Source organism: Spermophilus citellus (genome assembly GCF_964194105.1).
Source record: "Spermophilus citellus genome assembly, chromosome: 8".
NCBI lineage: Eukaryota > Metazoa > Chordata > Mammalia > Rodentia > Sciuridae > Spermophilus > Spermophilus citellus.
The window spans coordinates 56,410,961-56,432,931 of NC_138189.1; the positions used below are offsets into that span (position 1 = coordinate 56,410,961).

At 35.3% G+C, this 21,971-nt stretch overlaps 1 protein-coding gene across 9 annotated transcripts in view; it reads left to right on the forward strand.

Moving 5' to 3' along the window:
- The window catches only part of SLC4A4 (solute carrier family 4 member 4), a gene marked incomplete at its 5' end in the record, with an annotated part of 343,701 nt that overhangs the window by 261,590 nt on the left and 60,140 nt on the right, over positions 1-21,971 (forward strand). For all 9 annotated transcript variants that reach the window (XM_081303368.1, XM_081303374.1, XM_081303369.1 and 6 more), the window contains one exon: positions 10,704-10,774. In XM_081303368.1, coding sequence (XP_081159494.1) covers positions 10,704-10,774 — 71 coding nt within the window. The remainder of the gene's footprint in view (positions 1-10,703; positions 10,775-21,971) is intronic.

Below are 21,971 nucleotides of genomic sequence, written 5' to 3' on the forward strand. Positions count from 1 at the left end.
TCTTTTAAGAAATGCATCATAAATTTTATAGAAGAATCAAAGATGATACTAATTCACTTTATCTAATTTGAAGCGTGAAATTAGAAAAGAAATTCACATTAGAGCCAGTTAATGATAAAAGTGGAAACTTGCAGTTCATCTCAAGTAGTCAGTGTAAACAAGAAAAAAGAAGAAGGAACAAAAAAGAAAAAAGAAAAGAGAACATGTTATGTTCTAGGAGTAGATTTATATTCTAGAGTCAGCAAAGATGTAAAAGCAACTTCTGGATGAGGAATGTGATTCTTTACATCTCAACACTTTAGCATCTGTCTTGCCAAACCTAAGTCAGTATCAGAACTTTTTCACAAAAATAGTGTTGAACTCTTGTTTTTGAATTTTTTCCTGGAATTATTCATCAATGATTTATCTTATACAAGGTTTTTGAAAAAAAGATTCACTTCAAGAAAAGTTGCTTTAAATTTGCTCTGGTAGAATAAAGGTGAGTATTTGTATCATACAGATGACAAATATACTGGTAACTTCAAGTTATGCATTTACTCATAGGCTGATGTCCCTTAAAATAAAAATTGATATACAAGTCACACTTTTTAAGTAAGGCCCTGTGGCACCAGAAGTCCCACAGTATTCTGGGGGTGGTGTAAATCTGAGCCATAAATGTGGAGCACATACATGCGATATCCACTTTGAATTATGGATTCTGAGAGAAAACCTTTTCATATTTATAGTAAAAAACACATGGTTGTATTATTATGGATCAGAGTCAAAATGCTTTTGAATGTAAAAGATAAATAAGATGCTACTAAAATTTTTATGGCTTGTGGGAGGTTGTGTCAGATTAATAGTGCTAAGATGTAACCTGATCTGAAATATATCATAATTTAAAAAGTGCTTAGAACTGGATGGCATGGCCGATATTGTCAGAAATCAATTGAATATGCTCCCCAAGGAAACAACTATGTGGAGCTCTTCCTGAAAAAAAAAGTGGGGTAAACACCCCTGTAGCCACTCAGCATGGACTCTCAGGGAGGTCTGTACAATGAAAATATTGTATTCACAGGCACATTTAGTTATGGGATTTTTGAACTTAGGAAAGTTCAAAAAGGATTCAGTTATTTATTTCTATTTATACACATGTATATACTTATTTATTTTTTTAAAGTCTACAACTTGTTAGGTAGGTCTGAGTAATCATCCTCCAAAATTTCCTAAAGGAAAAAATTACCACTCAGCTGTTCTGTGGTTTGAGGTGCTCACAAAGGGCTTTGTCAGCACACCTGTCACACACAAAAGATATGCCTAATGTCAGCCCCATGGGTACCTGAGGCTAACGGAAACTTATATATTCATTGTTTCAATTGGATGCTGGCAAAGAAGATAATATGAAACCAACAAAGACATATCAGAGTGTGTTCATTTTGTAAAAAAAAAAAAAAAAAAAAAAAAACACACAACAAAGATTTTTCCATGTAATTTCCTTTTCAGGAAGGATCTTTGTGTTGTTGAAAAGGAGATACTGAGGGCTGAACCATTTTACACATGCCTGGCAAGTACAGGCTTCAAAAGTAGTAGTTTTTCCTTTGACTTGTTTTCCCCGGGTTGTGTAAAACATGTGTCCTAAATAACTATGGAGTCATTTCAGAAGGACTCTGACAGTTCCTGCTCTCTCTAGGTGGTACCAGTAAAACAGCATAGCAGTGCTTTGAAGTCAGAAAATCTTATTGCACGTCCCAGGTTGGCTAATGCCAAATGTGTGTCATTGGGCAAGTTCCTTTCTCCAAGTTAGCGTAGCCTCACCTCCGTCATCTGTAAAATGGGGTTAACAATAGTACATACCTTATAGAATTGTTTCAGAGATAAAAAAGAAGAGAATATAGTTAAAGTGATTATGCTATTTTTTAACATGTAATAAGTAGTTAACTGTTAGTTGCATTATTATTGCTGTTATTATTCATTAAAATTTAGGGTTAGTATTTAGGTCTGAATGACAAACCTGTCCTCATCATTTTTCTTTTTAATTATACATTGTTGGGCAGTTGGCCCATTCTGCAATCAGATGGTTGTCTGCACCACTTCTTTCTAGAGTGGTCCAGATGAGTGGCACTCACAAAAGATGTGTACATGAACAGGAGGGATTTAAAAAAAAATCTATGGATTTTTCACTATTGATCTATGGATGTTTCACTATTTGTAGTTTTCCAAACTACAAAGAGTGAAACCTATTTGTAGTTTGGAAAAAGTCATAGTTTTATAACAATCTCATGTTTTACAAAACCACTATAATATTAATGTTTGTGTATTTCCTTCATAACCTCAATACTGTTAGACAATCTAATACTTCCCCATAACCTTCATAGTTTGAGTAGCAAGTTGTATAGATCTATCATATTCAGTACTTCTCAACAGCAAACTGAAAAATGCCTGTGAGAGAACAATACAGTTGCACATACAGCTCGAGAAAGTATTCTAAAAACAACAAAAGACTGGCCTTTCATCACGACGTGCACTCTTAGTAAAAGCATTCAATCAATGAGTCAATAATATTTAAGCTGGCGGATGACTTGTTTTTCAACACTGGGACAGTATGTAACAACGGACCAGCAACTGCGCGGATGTTGTTGTGATCCTGCAAACTCAGACGTGATTTTACAGAAATGCAAATAGGGGTCACTAATCATGAAGAAAACTGTCTTCATGCCCACAATGTATTACATCTTTTTTTTTTTTTTTTTTGGTCTCTGTGAAGGCACGTCTTCCTCTTTTCCTCTTCCTGGTCTTTCTTGTTCTCACTCTTCTAGAAAACCTCATCACTTGTGGGCTTTTCATTTCTTTATACCTTTTCTCCTTTCCTTTTAGTCTCAATTATTGCTTGGTAACCCAAGTCATATGTTTAAGTTTTCTGAAGATCTAAGAAGGACAGTTGACTAGGAAGGTTGATATTCATGAGTAGATGCATGATTTTGATGCTAAAATTCCCTTTTCTTGGAAATGGGATAGCTATGAATTAATAGAGGCAGTGAATATTATATTTCCCACCCTGTTCTTGGTGGTTACATAGCAGAAGTATGCAGGAAAAAAATAGTTCAAAAGCCAAAAGGAAAAAGAAAAAATATCCAGTTGAAGGATAGCTTACCATATCCCATTTCATCATTATAAAATTGTTAGTGTGATAAAGTAGACAAAAACATCTGCTTTGCAGTAAAGGAAACTGAGTTTGAATTTCATTGCTGATGCTCTCTTGCAGTGTGATCCTGAGCTAGGCTAATTACTTAATCTTTTTGTTTTATAATATGTTAGTTATATAGTAATTGTGCCTACTCTCAGGGGTTACTGTGAACATTAAAATGTATATAAAATTGCTGGTCATCTAATAGACAATGAGTAAAAATTTGTTCTTTGACATATTTCTCACTGTCCTGCAAGATGCCCCAGTTGGTTTAATCTTACAGTTGTTTTTCCACGATTTTTGTAGGGAAAGATATTAATTATGCTTCCATTGTAACTTTATTCCCCCACAAATTAACCACCAGTGTGCTATTGTAGACAAATGTGGAATACTTGAAGCTGTATTTCAGGGGAAGAGTTAACTGAATCTCAAAACTACAGAAGTGTTGTAAGCTATGCAGTCATGTAGAAAAAGGCTTTTAATACCATAGAGTCAAAGTGTTTGGTTCTTCTAAGAAACATATGTATAATTCAATTAAAAACATAAATGATAGAGTTCTGTAAATAGGAAATAAGACATGGGCATCCTTCCATCTCATTTTCTCTTCTCTCCCCTGCCTGTTTTTCTTTCTCCTTCACCCGTCATCAAATATTTACTTAGGGTCTGTTTCATTGCTTTCTAAGTTGTGCTACTTGTGATGAAGTAGAATACTTGCATACATATCTATACAGATTGCTTTTTATGAAAGGTATAGTTTGTAAAATACTGTTATTTCCAAACAAACAGAGGTCCAATTTTCACTCGACCTTGACTTTAAAAATAAATTTATACTCCAGTATCCCTGTTTACTTTTCTAATGTATAAAGGTTATAACTGACTGTACACTCAAGGGCATGTTAATATTTTAGAAAGGCTCAAAGTAAATTTTCTGACCAGATGTTGATTTTTATATCGGGGGGAGAAAGATGCTTTGCTAAAAATGACAAATTCTAAAAGCAAGGAAAAATAGCCTCAAGGGGATAGACACTATATTATTAACAGAGGGAATATATTTTATTGATTCGTTGTTGACTGTTCCAAGGAGAACATGCTTAATAATGGATGAGTGATTAAGAGGAAGAAATTCTCTTTCAGGCTCTGAGTGTGTCACTGTCTATAGTCTGAGTAAAAGATGACCTTTTCCTTGTGTGAAACCACGAGACCAAGCCAGTTGACTGCTAGGAGCCATGGCTTCCATTTCTATACATTTTTTATACACAGCATGAGAAGGCTTCCAAATGCTCTAAAACAGTTGTCACCAAAGTAGAATTCTAATATTATTTCTTTCTCCATAATTTTCCTATTATCCTAATAAGTGCAGTTCACCAATATGTGATATCCATTAAAAAGAACTGCTGGGTTGGGTCCCCTGTGGTCTAATGTTACAGTCAATATGTGTTTCATATTTAGAAAGCCCATTAAAAGACAGTGAGGAAAAGAGATCATCCTAATTTATCTTCCATCAACCATATCATATTATGTGCAGTTTTTCATTTATTGTGTGTTGTTCCCCTTTTCTGAAGTTGGATTAAATTGTAGACTAGTGGTAAAGCCAGGAAGTAACAAGTCCTGAAAACTTCCAGCCTGCACTTGTGAAAATCCTTCACCCGCATAGCTGATGTTTCATCATTCGTAGTAATACAGTCTATTGAGAAAAACCATAGATACTTGAAGTGTTCATCATGTTCATTTCTTCTTACTGTCTAAGACTGTATTTTAGCAGTTTCTGCATAATTCTTGCAGGACTTAGAAAAAGGAAAGCAATTAATTTGGATTATCACCAGACCTGGAAAATTCTCCAGCTTTGAATTTGTATAAAACAAGTATTTGAAAAAGTTCCCCAGAATAATACATCCTAAGTATATAACTTTAGGTGGGTATAGAGGTGTTTTTATGGCAATAGTGGCTAAATACATCCAGCTTCAGACCTCCGTAGTAACTCAGCTCTCTAACTTCCAGCATAGCATTCTAGGCAAGATTGTGAAGAGTGCCTGTGGCTTAAAGATGCAACTCGAACTTGCCTAGCCCCAGAGAACATCTGAAGCATTAAGCCTGCTAAAAAACATTTAGGCAAATGAGGAGTAAAAACAAGAAAAAGCAAAGAAAACTTTACTATTAATTTTGTAAAACTTATGGCTAAGAAGGTGGCAGGTTATTTTCCCAGCAGCTGCTTCTCAGAGTTTTCTTGATTTACTTCATTATCTCTCCAAAACCATTTTTCACCTTTTTTTAAATTGACCTTGAAATTTGAAGCACAAATACATGACTTTATCAAGAGATGCTAGTGTGTTCAAGTTATCTAGAACCCTAAAATAAATTTAACATGACCATGTAGCAAGAGGGTATTCAGTTTCATCCTGCATCTATTTTCCAGTTATTCAATTTCCTTAAGATGCCACTTAAATAGAATGGGATAAAACATCAAGATTTTCTTGTTGTGGAGAATAATCTTAAGCTTTTTCTTGCTTACATCAGCTTAATCAGTTCCACATTATTATAATCCTAAGAAACTATGTCGAGGGTACATATTCAGATTGGGCTAATATTTAATAAATATCCTTCAGATGCCAGGCATTTTACTAGGGGATTTTAGTAAACTGTGTTTTTTTAAAAAAATATTTATTTTTTAATTATAGGTGGGCACAATATCTTTATTTTATGTGGTGCTGAGGATTGAACCCAGTGCCTCACGCATGCTAGGTGAGCACTCTACCTTTGAGCCACAACTCCAGCCTGTAAACTGTGTTTTAATAAGACTATATGTGTATATTTAATCATCACAAAAACCTTGAGAGGTAGCTGACTTTTTTCCATGAGCAAATTCTTTCTCTGGGTCATAGAGCTGGAAGTAATCTTAGCACCTCATATTTAGATCTTACCTGATACTGGACACTGTGCTAACAATTTTGCCTGTATTTTGTATTTAATTTGCACAGTAACCTCATGAGGTAGGTGTTTTCAAATCCAGTTTCACAAATGAGAGGAGTGACGTAACTTCCTCAAGACTTGGTGAGGGAGTTTGAGGGTGCTGTTTTCAGAAAGTGGCAAGCCAAAATCCAAGCCCAGTTTGCCTGATACTCCCTTCTCTACATTGTGATGTTTGGTCCACTGAAGGAGACTGTTCTGTTCTCTGTGTTAGTTGTTGTTCATACTGAACCTCATGGCCTTGAGTGAGCTTGTGCATATTCCTCACAACAAAGTTCTTGCTAATGTGTAAATCAGAAGAGCTATGGGTAGTTCCCGAAAGAGGATAAAGAGGGTCAACCTTTAGCAATGCAACTGATATTCCCTATGTGGGAGATGTGCCAACACTGACACGTGGATGTCACCTCCTTTTTCCTGTTTCAGGTCCCACAGCTAAAGCCAGGTTTGATTTCTTTGTTGGAAAGTCACAGACACACTTTAAAATGTTTATTACTGACAATATTCATTCCCCCCTTCTTGAGGATCATGGGCATTTTATATGTGGGAAGAAAGAACGGGAAGTGAAAAATCAAGTAACAGAAAACCATCCACCTGTGGAAACTCCCTGAAACCAAGTGGGATGAGACCATCATTGTAGTACTTGGTTCAATCTAAATTAGCCAAATTCTTATAACAAAGAGATTCTTTACTTCATAAGCCACGGTACTGAACAAATAGAGACAGAGTGTATTTTGGCTTTTCCATTTGACCTTTCCATAATTTTAATCAAGGATATCACAGATTCCACATAAATAGATCATTTTACAGTTGGTTGCCAAATCATTTACACTGCATGAGTCTGGATCCAAGTGGTGACCAACGGCTCTTATAGACCAAGCTCCCAACTGTAATTAATCATTTTCTCATCTGTGAGCCTAAAGAAATTTACTTTTAATCTTATTTATGGACTCTACCACACCCTGCCAATATTTATTTACAGAAGTGCTTTTTAATATATTTATTTTAAAGTGTTTCTTTTGAAACAGTTGCTTATTAAAATAAGTAGGGAAAATATCGTATACTTTTTCTTGTCCTTTAGATGCAGGTCTTCTGGGATTTTGATAGCCAGTATACTTTAATAGTTTGTCTTAGAGGAAAATGAAAATATAAAGGAATCTAAATGAGCAGAATTGATGTGCATCCAAAACTTGAGAGCAATTACTGAAAGTCCAGATTGGAATCTTATTTTAGTACACTGCTGGCCTTTATTATCCATTATTCATTTTCTTAACCCTTTTTTAACGTAGAAAAGTGTCTGTCTTATGACAGGAAGCTGATGAAATTGCATTAAATAATCTAGCTCAGGAAGAGCAACTTCTCAAATGCCATCTAAGTAGTGCCTGTGACTTAACATATGCTGTTTCTTCAAAAGCTCAGAGGATCAGACATCTCAGCTCACAACTGAGATGTCACATCATCTAACATAGGCGGGTACTATCCTACCTTCCTTGAGTTCTCTGGCAACATAAATCATCTTGATTTTTATAATTAGAAACTGGATAGGAGGAGAATGAATATTGAATTAAGTCTTGGACAAACTTTGCTTCTGATTGACTCTGTAATACTAGGAAAGTAATCTTTCTTCAGAGTCCATCTATTATACAAATCAGGTACAAAATTATGCCTATGATTTATTCTAGGGTGTTTTTATTTTTATTTTAACATTTTTATTTGTTTTAATTAGTTATACATGACAGTAGAATGCATTTATGCACTTTGATATATCATACATAGATGGGATATAATTTCTCATTTTTCTGAATGTACATGTTGCAGAATCATATTGGTCATGAAGTCACATATATACATAAAGTAATAATATCTGTTTTATTTTACTATCTTTCCTATCCCCACATCCCCTCCCCTCCCCTCCCATCACTTCATTCTACCTAATCTAAGGTAATGCTATTCTTCCCTAGTGCCCCACACCTTATTTTGAATTAGCATCCACATACTAGAGAAAACATTTGGCCTTTGGTTTTGTGGAATTGGTTTATTTCACTTAGTATGATATTCTCCAACTCCAACCATTTACTGACAAATGCCATAATTTCACTCTTCTTTAAAGCTGAGTAATATTCCATTGTGTATATATATCACATTTTCTTTATGCATTCATCTATTGAGGGACAGCTAGGTTGGTTCCATAGTCTAGCTATTGTGAATTGAGCTGCTATAAACATTGATGTGGCTGCGTCACTATAGTATGCTGATTTTAAGTCCTTTGGGTATAAACCAAGGAGTGGGATAGTTGGGTCAAATGGTGGTTCCATTCCCAATTTTCGAGGAATCTCCATACTGCTTTCCATAGTGGTTGCACCAATTTGCAGTCCCACCAGCAAGGTATGAGTGTGCCTTTTTTACCACATCCTCGCCAGCATTTATTGTTGCCTGTGTTCTTGATGATTGCCATTCTGACAGAAGTGAGATGAAATCTTAGAGTAGTTTTGATTTGCATTTCTCTAATTGCTAGAGATGTTGGACACTTTTTCATATATTTGTTGATGAATTGTATTTCTTCTTCTGAGAAGTGTCTTGTTCAGTTCCTTTCCCCATTTACTGATTGGGCTATTTGTGGGGTTTTTGGTTCTTTGTGTGTGGGTGTGTTAAGTTTTTTGAGTTCTTTATATATCCTAGAAATTAATGATTTATCAGAGGTTCATGTGGTAAAGATTTTCTCTCAGTCTGAAGACTGTCTTCTCAAGTTATTAATCGTTTCCTTTGCTGAAAAGAAGCGTTTTAATTTGAATCCATCCCATCTACCATTTATTGATTCTTGATTTTACTTCTTAGGAGTCTTGTTAAGGAAGTCAGATCCTAGGCCAATGTGGTCAGATTTGGACCTATTTTTTCTTCTGTTAGGCTAAATGAACAAATGGAGTAATTTAATAAAACATTAAGCTTTTTAGAACAAAATAGTAAAAAAAAAGCCTATGAAAATTATTAGTACTAATAATTTACTTAAATTTTCCTTTTTGGGAATAGATTCTTGTTTCATTTTATTGTTTAGGCCAGGTGTCCTTTAGTCCATTTGATTCTCTCTGATTTAAAAAGAAACAGAGTAAGAAAATATCTAGTGTGCCTATGACAGGAAACACCCTGACAATCCCTACCTTTAGGCTAATAGTTTCACAATGCAGAAACTTCAAAGATCAGAGTGGATTCTAAAATTTAGCAAAACTTGGACTTAGATTAAATCTTTTCTCTTCTTTAGTTTGTTTTCCTTACTTTTTTTCTTCTGCCTTTATCTGCTCTCATTTATTTATTTATTTATTGTTATGAAAGACTCATCTTTCTAGTTTCCTTTAATAACAGCAAACAAATATTTTTGACTTTTTTTTTATTGGTTGTTCACAACATTACAAAGCTCTTGACATATCATGTTTCATACATTAGAAGAACCAGACTGGTTAGATTCTAGGAAAAAGTAGTAAACAAGGCATTCTCTTCTTTTCCTCCATCCTCCATCTCATATTTAAAATGTCATCCATCAAATAAACAGTGATGTGTTTTTCTTTTAAGGTTGGCATCAACAGGATCTGAAACATGGCAAACTAAAAGTCGGGTTAAGGGCTTTGGTTGGATGGGGTGAGGACCATGCTAATTTGCATTTCAAATGTTAAATCAACTATGAGGTCCCCAAAGACAAAAAATGATAGTTGTAATTTTGTATTTCCATAAATAGAGAATAGTCTGTGTTACAATTTATTTTATAGTATATGTCTTCTCACAAGAAGAGAGATTTATGGGACTAGGGTTGTGGCTCAGTGGTAGAGCACTTGCTTAGCATGTGCGAGGCCCTGGGTTCGATCCTCAGCACCACATAAAAATAAATAAAATAAAGGTATTAAAAAGAGAGAGAGAAAGATTTATCTGATAAGAATTTTAATAAAAATATTATGTTTTAATTTTCACACCCATAAAATTTTGAAAAAATGAATAAAATATTTCCAAAGGGATTGGTTTAAGAAATGAATCAAGTTCTTCAGTGATATCTTAAAGAAATGATGCCACATTTTATAATAGTGATTTTTAAATTAGAATTAAATATTGTTTTCCTTTAAATTCACATTATTTAGTTAGTGCTTATTTTCACCATTTGCATGATATACTTTCTCACATGTGGTCCAAATTTCTAAAAGTTACTTATTCTTATTTAGTTAAGATCCAATTTATGAGATTTTTACAGTACATGAAGCCAGTGATCAACTTAATCATTAACAATCATTTCTTTCATTAGTCAAAATATATTGAGTGTATTTTAGTAATATATATTTTTTGAACTGAAACAAATTTTAATTCCATTTCCTTAAATGTTGTTTCTTATCAGATTAGAACACAACACATGTGTTTAAATCTTTGATTATTGTATCTAGATAAAATGTGAAGTTATAATAAAAATTTATTGTGCCCTTTTGTTGTTATTGAAGAATTTTTAATAACTAACTTTATTTAAAGAGAGACATGAACTATGCTTTTAGATTGTTTCTGTTTTATTTTTATGGTAAAAAATTGTTCAATTGTCCTTTGCTTACAGTTAATATCTCAATATCTAATGATACCATACTGGCCCCAGAGGATTTTCCAACTGTTTCTTCTACTGACATGGTAAGTGACTTAAATTTCAAACCACCTGTCTGCTGACTGTATTCTGTGTACTTTTTGTAATAATAATATTCATAATATGATGTCATCTCCCATTCTGCAATTCTAACATGAATGAACATTTAATAATCCTTGGTAGTAGAGAGACTGAAAAAGAACACTTCTATTTGCTCTAGTTAACCTTCTTCCTCCTGTTGAAAAGAAATTGAAGCCACAGTTTATTTGTAACATGCTTTCGAATCTTCATAAGAATTTAACTTCTATATTCCATTAACTGTGACCTTGAAATATTTTCACAAGGAAAAATGAGAGTTGTGGAAAAGAGAGCCTGGTATTCGCTCTGTAGCATGGTTAAGAATTCTGACTGGCCAAATGGTGCTGTGTTCTCTTCACTACAGGAGATTGCAGCAGGACATTTCCCCTGTCACTTAGAAAGGCCTCCATCACATGGTATCCTTTCCCATGGCTTGTAACCAAGGATCTTTAAGGCACTGGAACTAAGCTTTAAAAATGAGCTGTTTTGCATAGAAGGTCACACACTGGAAGGAGACTTTTATATTGGAGAAAAGGGGGAAAGTGCCATTTCAGGCTTCTAATTGTGCTCCTTTTATGCTGAATATGGAATCTTACCAAAGAATATCAGCCTTTCAGTTTTAAAGACAGAAAGAATAATACCTTGTATTGATAGAGTGCCCATCTCTCAGGAGACCAGAACACTTCTGCAGATATTATGGAGTGAGTGCCCACAACATCCCTTTCAGAGATGATGTTTTGTATCCTTCCTGGGCAACTCTTACATGACCCCATTTCTCTCTTATTTTCATATTCTGTGGCTCTCTTCTTGACTTCTTTCCTCACTGTTAGAGTTTTCTCTGACTTTCTTCAAACCTTACCTCTCTATTTTTTCATGTTTGATTGTGTGTGTGTGTGTGTGTGTGTGTGTGTGTGTGTGTGTTTATGAGAGAGACAGAGAAAACAAGGTCTGCATAGTGCTTCATGTAGAAGGACTTTGAGTGACCTTTTTGTGCCAGACTGCCTGGTTTCAAATGCAGGGCCCGTAACTTAACAGGCTGTAGACGCTTCTCAGTGATCCATCTGTAACATGGTAATGATAATAGTTCACACGTAGCATAAAGGTCAAATTAATAGATAGGCTGTGCTTAGCAGACTGACATACAGTCATCTCTCTTCCGGTGTTGGGTATGTTATTATTCTCTTTATTATGACCACACCACTAAACCATTCTACCTCCATAACGCAGAAGGTTAGTAGGGAGAAGAAGTTAGAAGCCACTGCTTTTGATAGACTGCTGAGTCCTCTGTTTGCTTGACCATGGCAGCTCTGCTACCCTGAACCTTTCCTAGGACATGCAGTCATCAGGACTTCATTTCTTTCTTTCCATTTTAGTCGTAATTGATGATGAGAAGGTGCAGAGAAGTGACATGCAGCCCCTGGGCCAGCAAGCCTGCCTCTCACAGCGCCCCCCTGAGAGCATCCTGTCAGAGGAAGGGAGGCCTTTTCCCTTCAGCTTCATTAGCATGAAGACAAGTTTTCTTCTTCCTGGTGGTAGGGGTATGTTTCAGCAGGAAAGAGCAGGAAAGAGCAGGAAAAGGGGACATTTGAGCATCTAGACAGAGACTAGAACTCTAGAAAAAGAGGCAGGATTTTCAGCATTTCCATTTATTGTTGAAACCATTGCGTTTCATTTTATCTCACCTTACCCAATTTTCCTGTAGATTTCTCACTTGTCATTTCCCTTTAACCTGCAAATGATTTTTTTTTAAAAGAAAGTCCCTGAAAAACATTGAAACCACACATAGCTGATAGATAGTGTATTTAAATGAGGAGCATTAAGATCTGCTGTCTTCCAGTTTCTAGCTCTCAGGAAGGGTTCAAGTTTCAAACTCTGATATAAGTCTCTTCTAAGCAAGTACTTGAAAGGATTAGTTAATATTTGTATTAACATCAGATTTCTTTTTTAAAAAATTAAATTGAGACATCCCTTACAGTACACAGTTCTGAAGCATTCATTGAAGTGAGTTTCAACAGTTGTGTACCTGATGCAACTACCATCCAAACAAGAGAAAGAATATTTCCATCATCCTGAAAGTCCCATGGAATGCTGTGTATCTTGTTTTGTTCCTCAGCTTTATTAGCCTTGGGAGATATTTCTTTGCCTAATTTCTCTATCCTAAATCTTCAGAGGGCAGATTCCTTAGTCCTTTCAGAAATCTTCTTCCCGTTGAATGTCTCAGAGAGGTTTCTCTCAGCTCTGCTTCCCTGCCTCCCATCTTTTTATTTATTTATTATTTTTTAATTTTTTAAAATTTATATGACAGTGGAATGCATTACAATTCTTATTACACATACAGAGCACAGTTTTTCATATCTCTGGTTGTATATACAGTATATTCACACCAACTGGTGTCTACATACCTGTACTTGGGATAATAATGATCATCACATTCCACCATCATTAATAACCCCATGCCCTCTCCCTTCCCCTCCAACCCCTCTGCCCTATCTAGAGTTCGTCTATTCCTCCCATGCTCCCGCTCCCTATCCCACTATGAATCAGCCTCCTTATATCAAAGAAAACATTTGGCATTTGGATTTTGGGGATTGGCTAACTTCACTTAGCATTATCTTCTCTAACTCCACCCATTTAGCTGCAAATGCCATGATTTTATTCTCTTTTATTGCTGAGTAATATTTCATTGTGTATATATGCCACTTTTTTTTTATCCATTCATCTGTGGAAGGGCACCTAGGTTGGTTCCACAATTTAGCTATTGTGAATTGTGCTGCTGTAAACATTGATGTGGCTGTGTTCCTTCTTAAGAAAGTGACTTTCTTGCCTTTGGTGGGAGCTACATGTGTCTAAAGGAGATTTCTCTCTGGTCTTCAGTTCAACCACCAAGCTTTTATGTCTTGTGGTGCATTTGGCAAAGACCATGAAAAAATTTGGTGAGTGAGTATACATCCTAGGACTCCTTTGAATTCTAATCTGCAGTCATTAAAATTTCGTTAGAGATTTGACTTATTTCTCCTCATTTGGATGTATCTTTCACCTGCTGTATCTTTTACCTGCTTCTCTGTGACGAAGCAGCCCTAGGTCTCTTCTGTTATGAAGGACTGGTACTATTTTGAAATTTTGTTTATTTAGATTTCTTTGCATCCTCGTCTACATCTTAACCTTTATTTATAGTATCCCCTCAATTATATGTAAAAGGTCCATATTTTATCAGTCAATACTCAAGGAGAGTAGTGTAGGACCTTTATTTATTTATTTTTTTGCTTATTATCCAGTGAAGCATATCATGTCCATGCAGAGATGCTGTTAATCATAGGACTAAGAACTATTACCATTCACATAAATTATGCTTGACAGTCAGACATGGAAGCAAACGTGGTTTGATTTGATGTACCTTCAGGGTGATTCTAGGAGTTAACATTCATTTTCACGGGAAACGGAATGTCATATTAATCTCCTTGCGCATAGCATCCTTGTGATTTTTCTCCCATTGAGAAAGTCAAGTGTAAACATCATTCTGTCCTTAAGTCTCCTTGGATACATGTGCTCTTATTTTCAAAATTATTACAGAAAGTTCCAAATACACACTAAAATAGAAGAGTATAAGTGACTCTTATGTACACAGCATCTCACCTTAATGGCTCTCAACATTTGCTCCAACCTGCCTCATATTGCTCACTTTTTCATTTGGGGATGATGCTATGGTGTTTACATATTGAAATAAACCAGTCAGAATACATTCTACTGTTAAGAATTTGAAGCACAGCTACTCGATGAAAGGAGAGTAATTTTCTTGAAAATAAAAGCCAGAAAAGTAGATTGAAATCAGTTGAATACCCTTAGCAACTTAGCCCCATTTCCTTTACATCTTTTTTTTTTTTTCCTCACTGCCCCTTTACACAAACAATCTGCTTCATCCCATCTGGTCCACGTACTATTAGCTTCTTCCATCACCAAAAAATGATGAGCACTCATGCATTTAAATTTTTTTCTCTTTTAAAAAATTATTATTATTTGTTATTATTTATTTGCAATTATTTATTATTATTTATGTATTCTACTTAGTTGTACATGACAGCAGAATGCATTTCAATTCATTTTACACAGATGCAATGCAACATTTCATTTCTCTGGTTGTACACAGTGTAGAGACACACCATTTGTGCAATTATACATGTACCTAGGGTAATGATGTCTATCTCATTTCATCATCTTTCTTCCCCTCCCCTTTGCCCAATCCAGAGTTCTTCCATTCTTCCCACCATCATTGATCAGCATCCACTAATCAGAGAAAATATTTGGCCTTTAGTTTTTTTTGGGATTGGCTTACTTCGCTTAGCCTAATATTCTCCAGTTCTATCCATTTACTTGCAAATGCCATGATTTTATTCTCTTTTAATGCTGAGTAATGTTCCATAGATTCTTTATCCATTCATCTATTGATGGGCATCTAGGTTAGTCACTCATGCATTTTTTTAAAAATATTTTTTTTTTAGTTGTAGATGGACACAATACCTTTATTTTGTTTATTTATTTATTTTTATGTGGTGCTGAGGATTGAACCCACTGCCTCACATGTGCGAGGCAAGCGCTCTACCACTGAACCACAACCACAACCCACACCCATGCATTTTTTAATAAGGACTTATTAGTTAGGCAAATGAATCACCGTGTGTCCCCCCACATCAGCATTTCTGTTCATAGCTTCTAATTCTTTCCTTTCTTTTTGTGAATACATGAAGAAATGCACATCCAGAGTTGGTCACTGGTATTCCTGTGTTCATTGTTCCCTTACTCTGTCATTCCTATATCTAATTGGATGAGCATTGCCAAATGTAACAAATAAAAATAAATATCGATAAATATTTAATAAACAAATAAAAATAAGTATTGAACAGTATTTTAATATAACTGTGTCCTAAATAGTGCATAGGGACAGGATTAATAATAAAAATATTATTCATTGTTTAGCTGAAATTCAAGTGTAACTGGGAATCCTGTGTTTTACCTGGTAATTCTAAATTGAAAGTTATTTTACTTTAATTTTGTCCTCTAAATAGAAAGGGTAGATAAATTGATAGAGTTCTTCTTTGACTGTATCAAATATTCCAGACCTGATGAAAGATTTTATTCACTCAGTTAAGTAAGATTTCTCTGGTGCTCACTGTGTTCTAAGTTGAACTCTCCTCTGTCTTGGTCTGCTATTTTCCTCCTTCCTTATTTTCTATTATTATTATTTTTTTTTGATGATGCACAGTCCCTTTGGCCCTCAAGCTCTATACTTTTATCAGTTTTGTCTTTCAGCCATCCCAGTCCAACAGTTGCTCAGTCTTTATCTGTCTTTCCCCCTCTGATCTTTTTTTTTTTTTTGTCGTTTCTTTCCTCTGTTCTCGTTATTCTAGTTATCCCTTTCCCCTTTCATCCCCATTCTTATCTACAGAAACACCTCAAAAGTCTTCACTAACCCTGAGTAATTTGTTTTGACCTTGCAGGGCTCATGTGTTCTAGCTTATTCTTCACTACTGTATTCCTTGGGAAAAAATAGTCTGTAATTAATTGCTGTTGGAATTTTTTCACTCCCACTCATATCTCAGCCCATTGTACTTCTCCTCTTACTTTTCACTCCGATGACTTCCATGAACTTTTTCACACTCCCATGGATGCACAGGGTGGTTCACAGTCTTTTTTTCAACATCTTTGTAATTGTAGTAAGTCTGATGGATCCAGGGATCAGATCTTTACAGATGACTTTTAAGTCAATGTCTCCAAACTTGACATCTCTTCTGGATTCAGCTCTCCTGGCTCATTAGACATCTCTTCAAGCGTTTCCAAAGTCATAACACTAAACTGCAGTACAAATGAAAATAGAAAGTTATAAGTATCCTAAGAAAAAGACAGAATGTGTTGTAAGAGTTCTGATAGGCAGAGGGGATTCTGTTCCCATTTGTCTTGTTCTTAAAAGTTCTGATTTTGTAATTTAAGCACTGCACGAAGAATTTTTTTAAATTTATTTTTTATTGGTTGTTCACAACATTACAAAGCTCTTGACATCTCATATTTCATACATTAGATTGAAGTGGGTTATGAACTCCCAATTTTACCCCAAATGCAGATTACAGAATCACGTCGGTTACACATCCACAGTTTTACATAATGCCCTATTAGTAATTGTTGTATTCTGCTACCTTTCCTATCCCCTACTATCCCCCCTCCCCTCCCCTCTCATCTTCTCTCTCTACCCCATCTACTGTAATTCATTTCTCTCCTTGTTAATTTTCTCATTCCCCTCACCACCTCTTATATGTAATTTTGTATAGCAATGAGGGTCTCCCTTCATTTCCATGCAATTTCCCTTTTCTCTCTCTTTCTCTCCCATCTCATGTCTCTGTTTAAAGTTAATCTTTTCTTCCTGCTCTTCCTCCCTACTCTGTTCATAGTTGCTCTCATTATATCAAAGAAGACATTTGGTATTTGTTTTTTAGGGATTGGCTAGCTTCATTAAGCATAATCTGTTCTAGTGCCATCCATTTCCCTGCAAATTCCATGATTTTGTCATTTTTTAGTGCTGCGTAATATTCCATGGTGTATAAATGCCACATTTTTTTATCCATTCATCATTGAAGGGCATCTGGGTTGGTTCCACAGTCTAGCTATTGTGAATTGTGCTGCTATGAACATCGATGTGGCAGTATCCCTGTAGCATGCTCTTTTCAGGTCTCAGGGAATAGTCCGAGAAGGGCAATAGCAGGGTCAAATGGTGGTTCCATTCCCAGCTTTCCCAGGAATCTCCAAACTGCTTTCCAAATTGGCCGCACCAATTTGCAGTCCCACCAGCAAAGTACAAGTGTACCATTTTCTCCACATCCACACCAGCACTTGTTGTTGTTTGACTTCATAGTGGCTGCCAATCTTACTGGAGTGAGATGGTATCTTAGGGTGGTTTTGATTTGCATTTCTCTGACTGCTAGAGATGGAGAGCATTTTTTCATGTACTTGTTGATTGATTGTATATCCTCCTCTGAGAAGTGTCTGTTCAGGTCCTTGGTCCATTTGTTGATTGGGTTATTTGTTATTGTCTAATTTTTTGAGTTCTTTGTATACTCTGGATATTAGGGCTCTATCTGAAGTGTGAGGAGTAAAAATTTGTTCCCAGGATGTAGGCTCTCTGTTTACCTCTCTTATTGTTTCTCTTGCTGAGAAAAAAAACTTTTTAGTTTAATTAAGTCCCATTTGTTGATTCTTGTTATTAACTCTTGTGCTATGGGTGTCCTATTAAGGAATTTGGAGCCCGACCCCACAATATGTAGATCTGAGCCAACTTTTTCTTCTATCAGACGCAGAGTCTCTGATTTGATATCAAGCTCCTTGATCCATTTTGAGTTAACTTTTGTGCATGGCGAGAGAAAGGGATTCAGTTTCATTTTGTTGCATATGGATATCCAGTTTTCCCAACACCATTTGTTGAAGATGCTATCCTTCCTCCATTGCATGCTTTTAGCCCCTTTATCAAATATAAGATAGTTGTAACTTTGTGGATTAGTCTCTGTGTCCTCTGTTCTATACCATTGGTCCACCTGCCTGTTTTGGTACCAGTACCATGCTGTTTTTGTCACTATTGCTCTGTAATATATCGCTATACCGCCTGATTCACACTTCCTGCTTAGAATTGCTTTTGCTATTCTGGGTCTTTTATTTTTCCATATGAATTTCATGATTGCTTTATCTATTTCTACAAGATATGCCGTTGGGATTTTGATTGGCATTGCATTAAACCTATAGAGAACTTTTGGTAATATCGCCATTTTGATAATGTTAGTTTTGCCTATCCATGAACAGGGTATATTTTTCCATCTTCTAAGATCTTCTTCTACTTCTCTCTTTAGGGTTCTGTAGTTTTCATTGTACAAATCTTTCACCTCTTTTGTTAGGTTGATTCCCAAGTATTTTATTTTTTTTGAGGATATTGTGAATGGAGTGCTTTTCCTCATTTCCGTTTCAGAAGTTTTGTCACTGATATACAGAAATGCCTTTGATTTATGCGTGTTGATTTTATATCCTGCCACTTTGATGAATTCATTTATTAGTTCTAGTAGTTTCTTTGTAGATCCTTTTGGGTCTTCTAGGTATAGAATCATGTCGTCCGCAAATAGTGATAATTTAAGTTCTTCTTTTCCTATTTTTATGCCTTTAATTTCTTTTGTCTGTCTAATTGCTATGGCTAGTATTTCAAGGACTAAATTAAATAGAAGTGGTGAGAGAGGGCATCCCTGTCTTGTTCCATATTTTAGAGGGAATGCCTTCAACTTTTGTCCATTCAGAATGATGCTAGCCTGAGGCTTAGCATAGATAGCTTTTACAGTGTCAAGGTAAGTTCCTGTTATCCCTAGTTTTTCTAATATTTTGAACATAAAGGGATGCTGTACTTTGTCGAATGCTTTCTCTGCGTCTATCAAGATGATCATATAGTTCTTATCTTTAAGTCTATTGATGTGGTGAATAACATTTATTGATTTCCGTATATTGAACCATCCTTGTTGCATCCCAGGGATGAATCCTACTTGATCATGGTGCACAATTTTTTTGATGTGTTTTTGTATTCAATTCGCCAGAATTTTATTGAGGATTTTTGCATCTAGGTTCATTAGAAATATTGGTCTGTAGTTTTCTTTCTTTGAGGTGTCTTTGTCTGGTTTCGGAATCAGGGTGATGTTGGCCTCTTAGAATGAATTTGGAAGAGCTCCCTCTTTTTCTATTTCCTGAAATAACTTGAAAAGTATTGGTATTAATTCTTCTTTAAAGGTTTTGTAAAACTCCGCTGTATACCCATCCGGTCCTGGGCTTTTCTTGGTTGGTAGTCTTTTGATTGCTTCTTCAATTTCATCCATTGATATTGGTCTGTTCAAATTGTGTGTATCCTCCTGACTCAGTCTGGGCAAATCATATGACTTAAGGAATTTATCGATGTCTTCACTATCTTCTATTTTATTGGAATATAGGTTTTCAAAATAATTTCTAATTGTCTTCTGTATTTCTGTAGCATCTGTTGTGATATTGCCTTTTTCATCCCGTATGTTAGTAATTTGAGTTCTCTCTCTTCTTCTCTTCATTAGCATGGCTAAAGGTCTGTCGATCTTATTTATTTTTTCGAAGAACCAACTTTTAGTTTTGTTAATTTTTTCAATAGTTTCTTTTGTTTCAATTTCATTGATTTCCGCTCTGATTTTAATTATTTCTTGCCTTCTGCTACATTTGCTGTTGTTTTGCTCTTCCTTTTCTAGGGCTTTGCGATGAAGTGTGAGCTCATTTATTTGTTGGTTTTTTTCTTTTTTTTGAGGAATGACCACCAGGCGATGAATTTCCCTCTTAAAACTGCTTTCATTGTGTCCCATAGATTCCGATATGTTGTGTCTATATTTTCATTTATCTCTAAGAATTTTTTGATTTCCTCCTTTATGTCTTCTGTAACCCATTGATCATTCAGTAACATATTGTTCATTTTCCATGTGATGTAGGATTTTTCCTTCCTTCTTTTATCATTGATTTCCAGTTTCATTCCATTATGATCAGATAAAATGCATGGTATTATCTCCACCCCTTTATATTTACTGAGGGTTGCCCTATGGCATAATATATGGTCTATTTTTGAGAAGGATCCATTTGCTGCTGAGAAAAAAGTATATCCATTTGATGATGGTTGATATATTCTATATATGTCAGTTAAGTCTAGGTTATTGATTGGGGTATTGAGTTCTATAGTTTCTTTATTCAACTTTTGTTTGGAGGATCTGTCCATTGGTGAGAGAGATGTGTTGAAGTCACCCATAATTATTGTGTTGATGTCTATTTGATTCTTGAACTTGAGGAGGATTTGTTTTATGAATGTCGCAGCACCATTATTTGGTGCATAAATATTGATAATCGTTATGTCTTGTTGGTGAATAGTTCCTTTTAACAGTATATAATGTTCTTCCTTATCCCTTTTGATTAACTTAGTCTTGAAGTTGATTTTATTCGATATGAGGATGGCCACCCCTGCTTGCTTACGAGGACCGTGTGTGTGGTATATTTTTTCCCATCCTTTCACCTTCAGCCTGTGTATGTCTTTTCCAATCAGATGTGTCTCCTGGAGGCAGCATATTGTTGGATTTGTTTTTTTAATCCATGATACCAGCCTATGTCGCTTTATTGGAGAGTTTAAGCCATTAACATTCAGAGTTACTATTGATATATGGTTTGTACTTCCATCCATGTTTGATTATTTATCCTTTTTTAAAAAAATTTAGTTTGTTTCTCCATGATTATCTTTCCCCTCGCCCTCTGTCTTTACCGAGGCACTTCCCACTGATGGTTTTGGTTATTGTTTTTCATTTCTTCCTCGTATAGTGTTTTGCTCAAAATGCTTTGCAATGCTGGTTTTCTGGCTGCAAATTCTTTTAACTTTTGTTTATCATGAAAGATTTTTATTTCATTGTCATACCTGAAGCTTAATTTTGGTGGATACAGAATTCTTGGTTGGCATCCATTGTCTTTCAGTGTTTGAAATATGTTGTTCCAGGATCTTCTCGCTTTCAGCGTCTGTGATGAAAAATCCGTTGTTAACCTTATTGGTTTATCCCTGAATGTAATCTGCCTCCTTTCTCTTGTAGCTTTTAATATTTTCTCTTTTTTCTGTATATTGGATATCTTCATAACAATGTGTCTTGGCGTTGGTCTACTGTGATTTTGTGTGCTCGGTGTCCTGTATGCATCTTCAATTTGTATATCTGTTTCCTTTTTTATTTCTGGAAAGTTTTCTGTAATTATTTCATTCAGCAGGTTATTCATTCCCTTGGTTTGAATCTCTGTACCTTCTTCTATCCCGATGACTTGTAAGTTTGGTTTTTTTATGTTATCCCATAACTCTTGGATGTTTTTCTCGTGATTTTTTACCAGCCTTTCTGAGTTGGCTAGACTCTTTTCAAGATGATATATATTGTCTTCATTATCTGATGTTCTGGCTTCTACTTGCTCCACTCTATTAGTGATACTCTCCATTGAGTTTTTAATTTGGTTTATCGTTTCCTTCATTTCTAGAATTATTGTTTGATTATTGTTTATAATCTCTATCTCCTGATAAAGATGCTTAACTTCTTCTTTTATCTGTTTATGTAATTCATTCTCAATGTG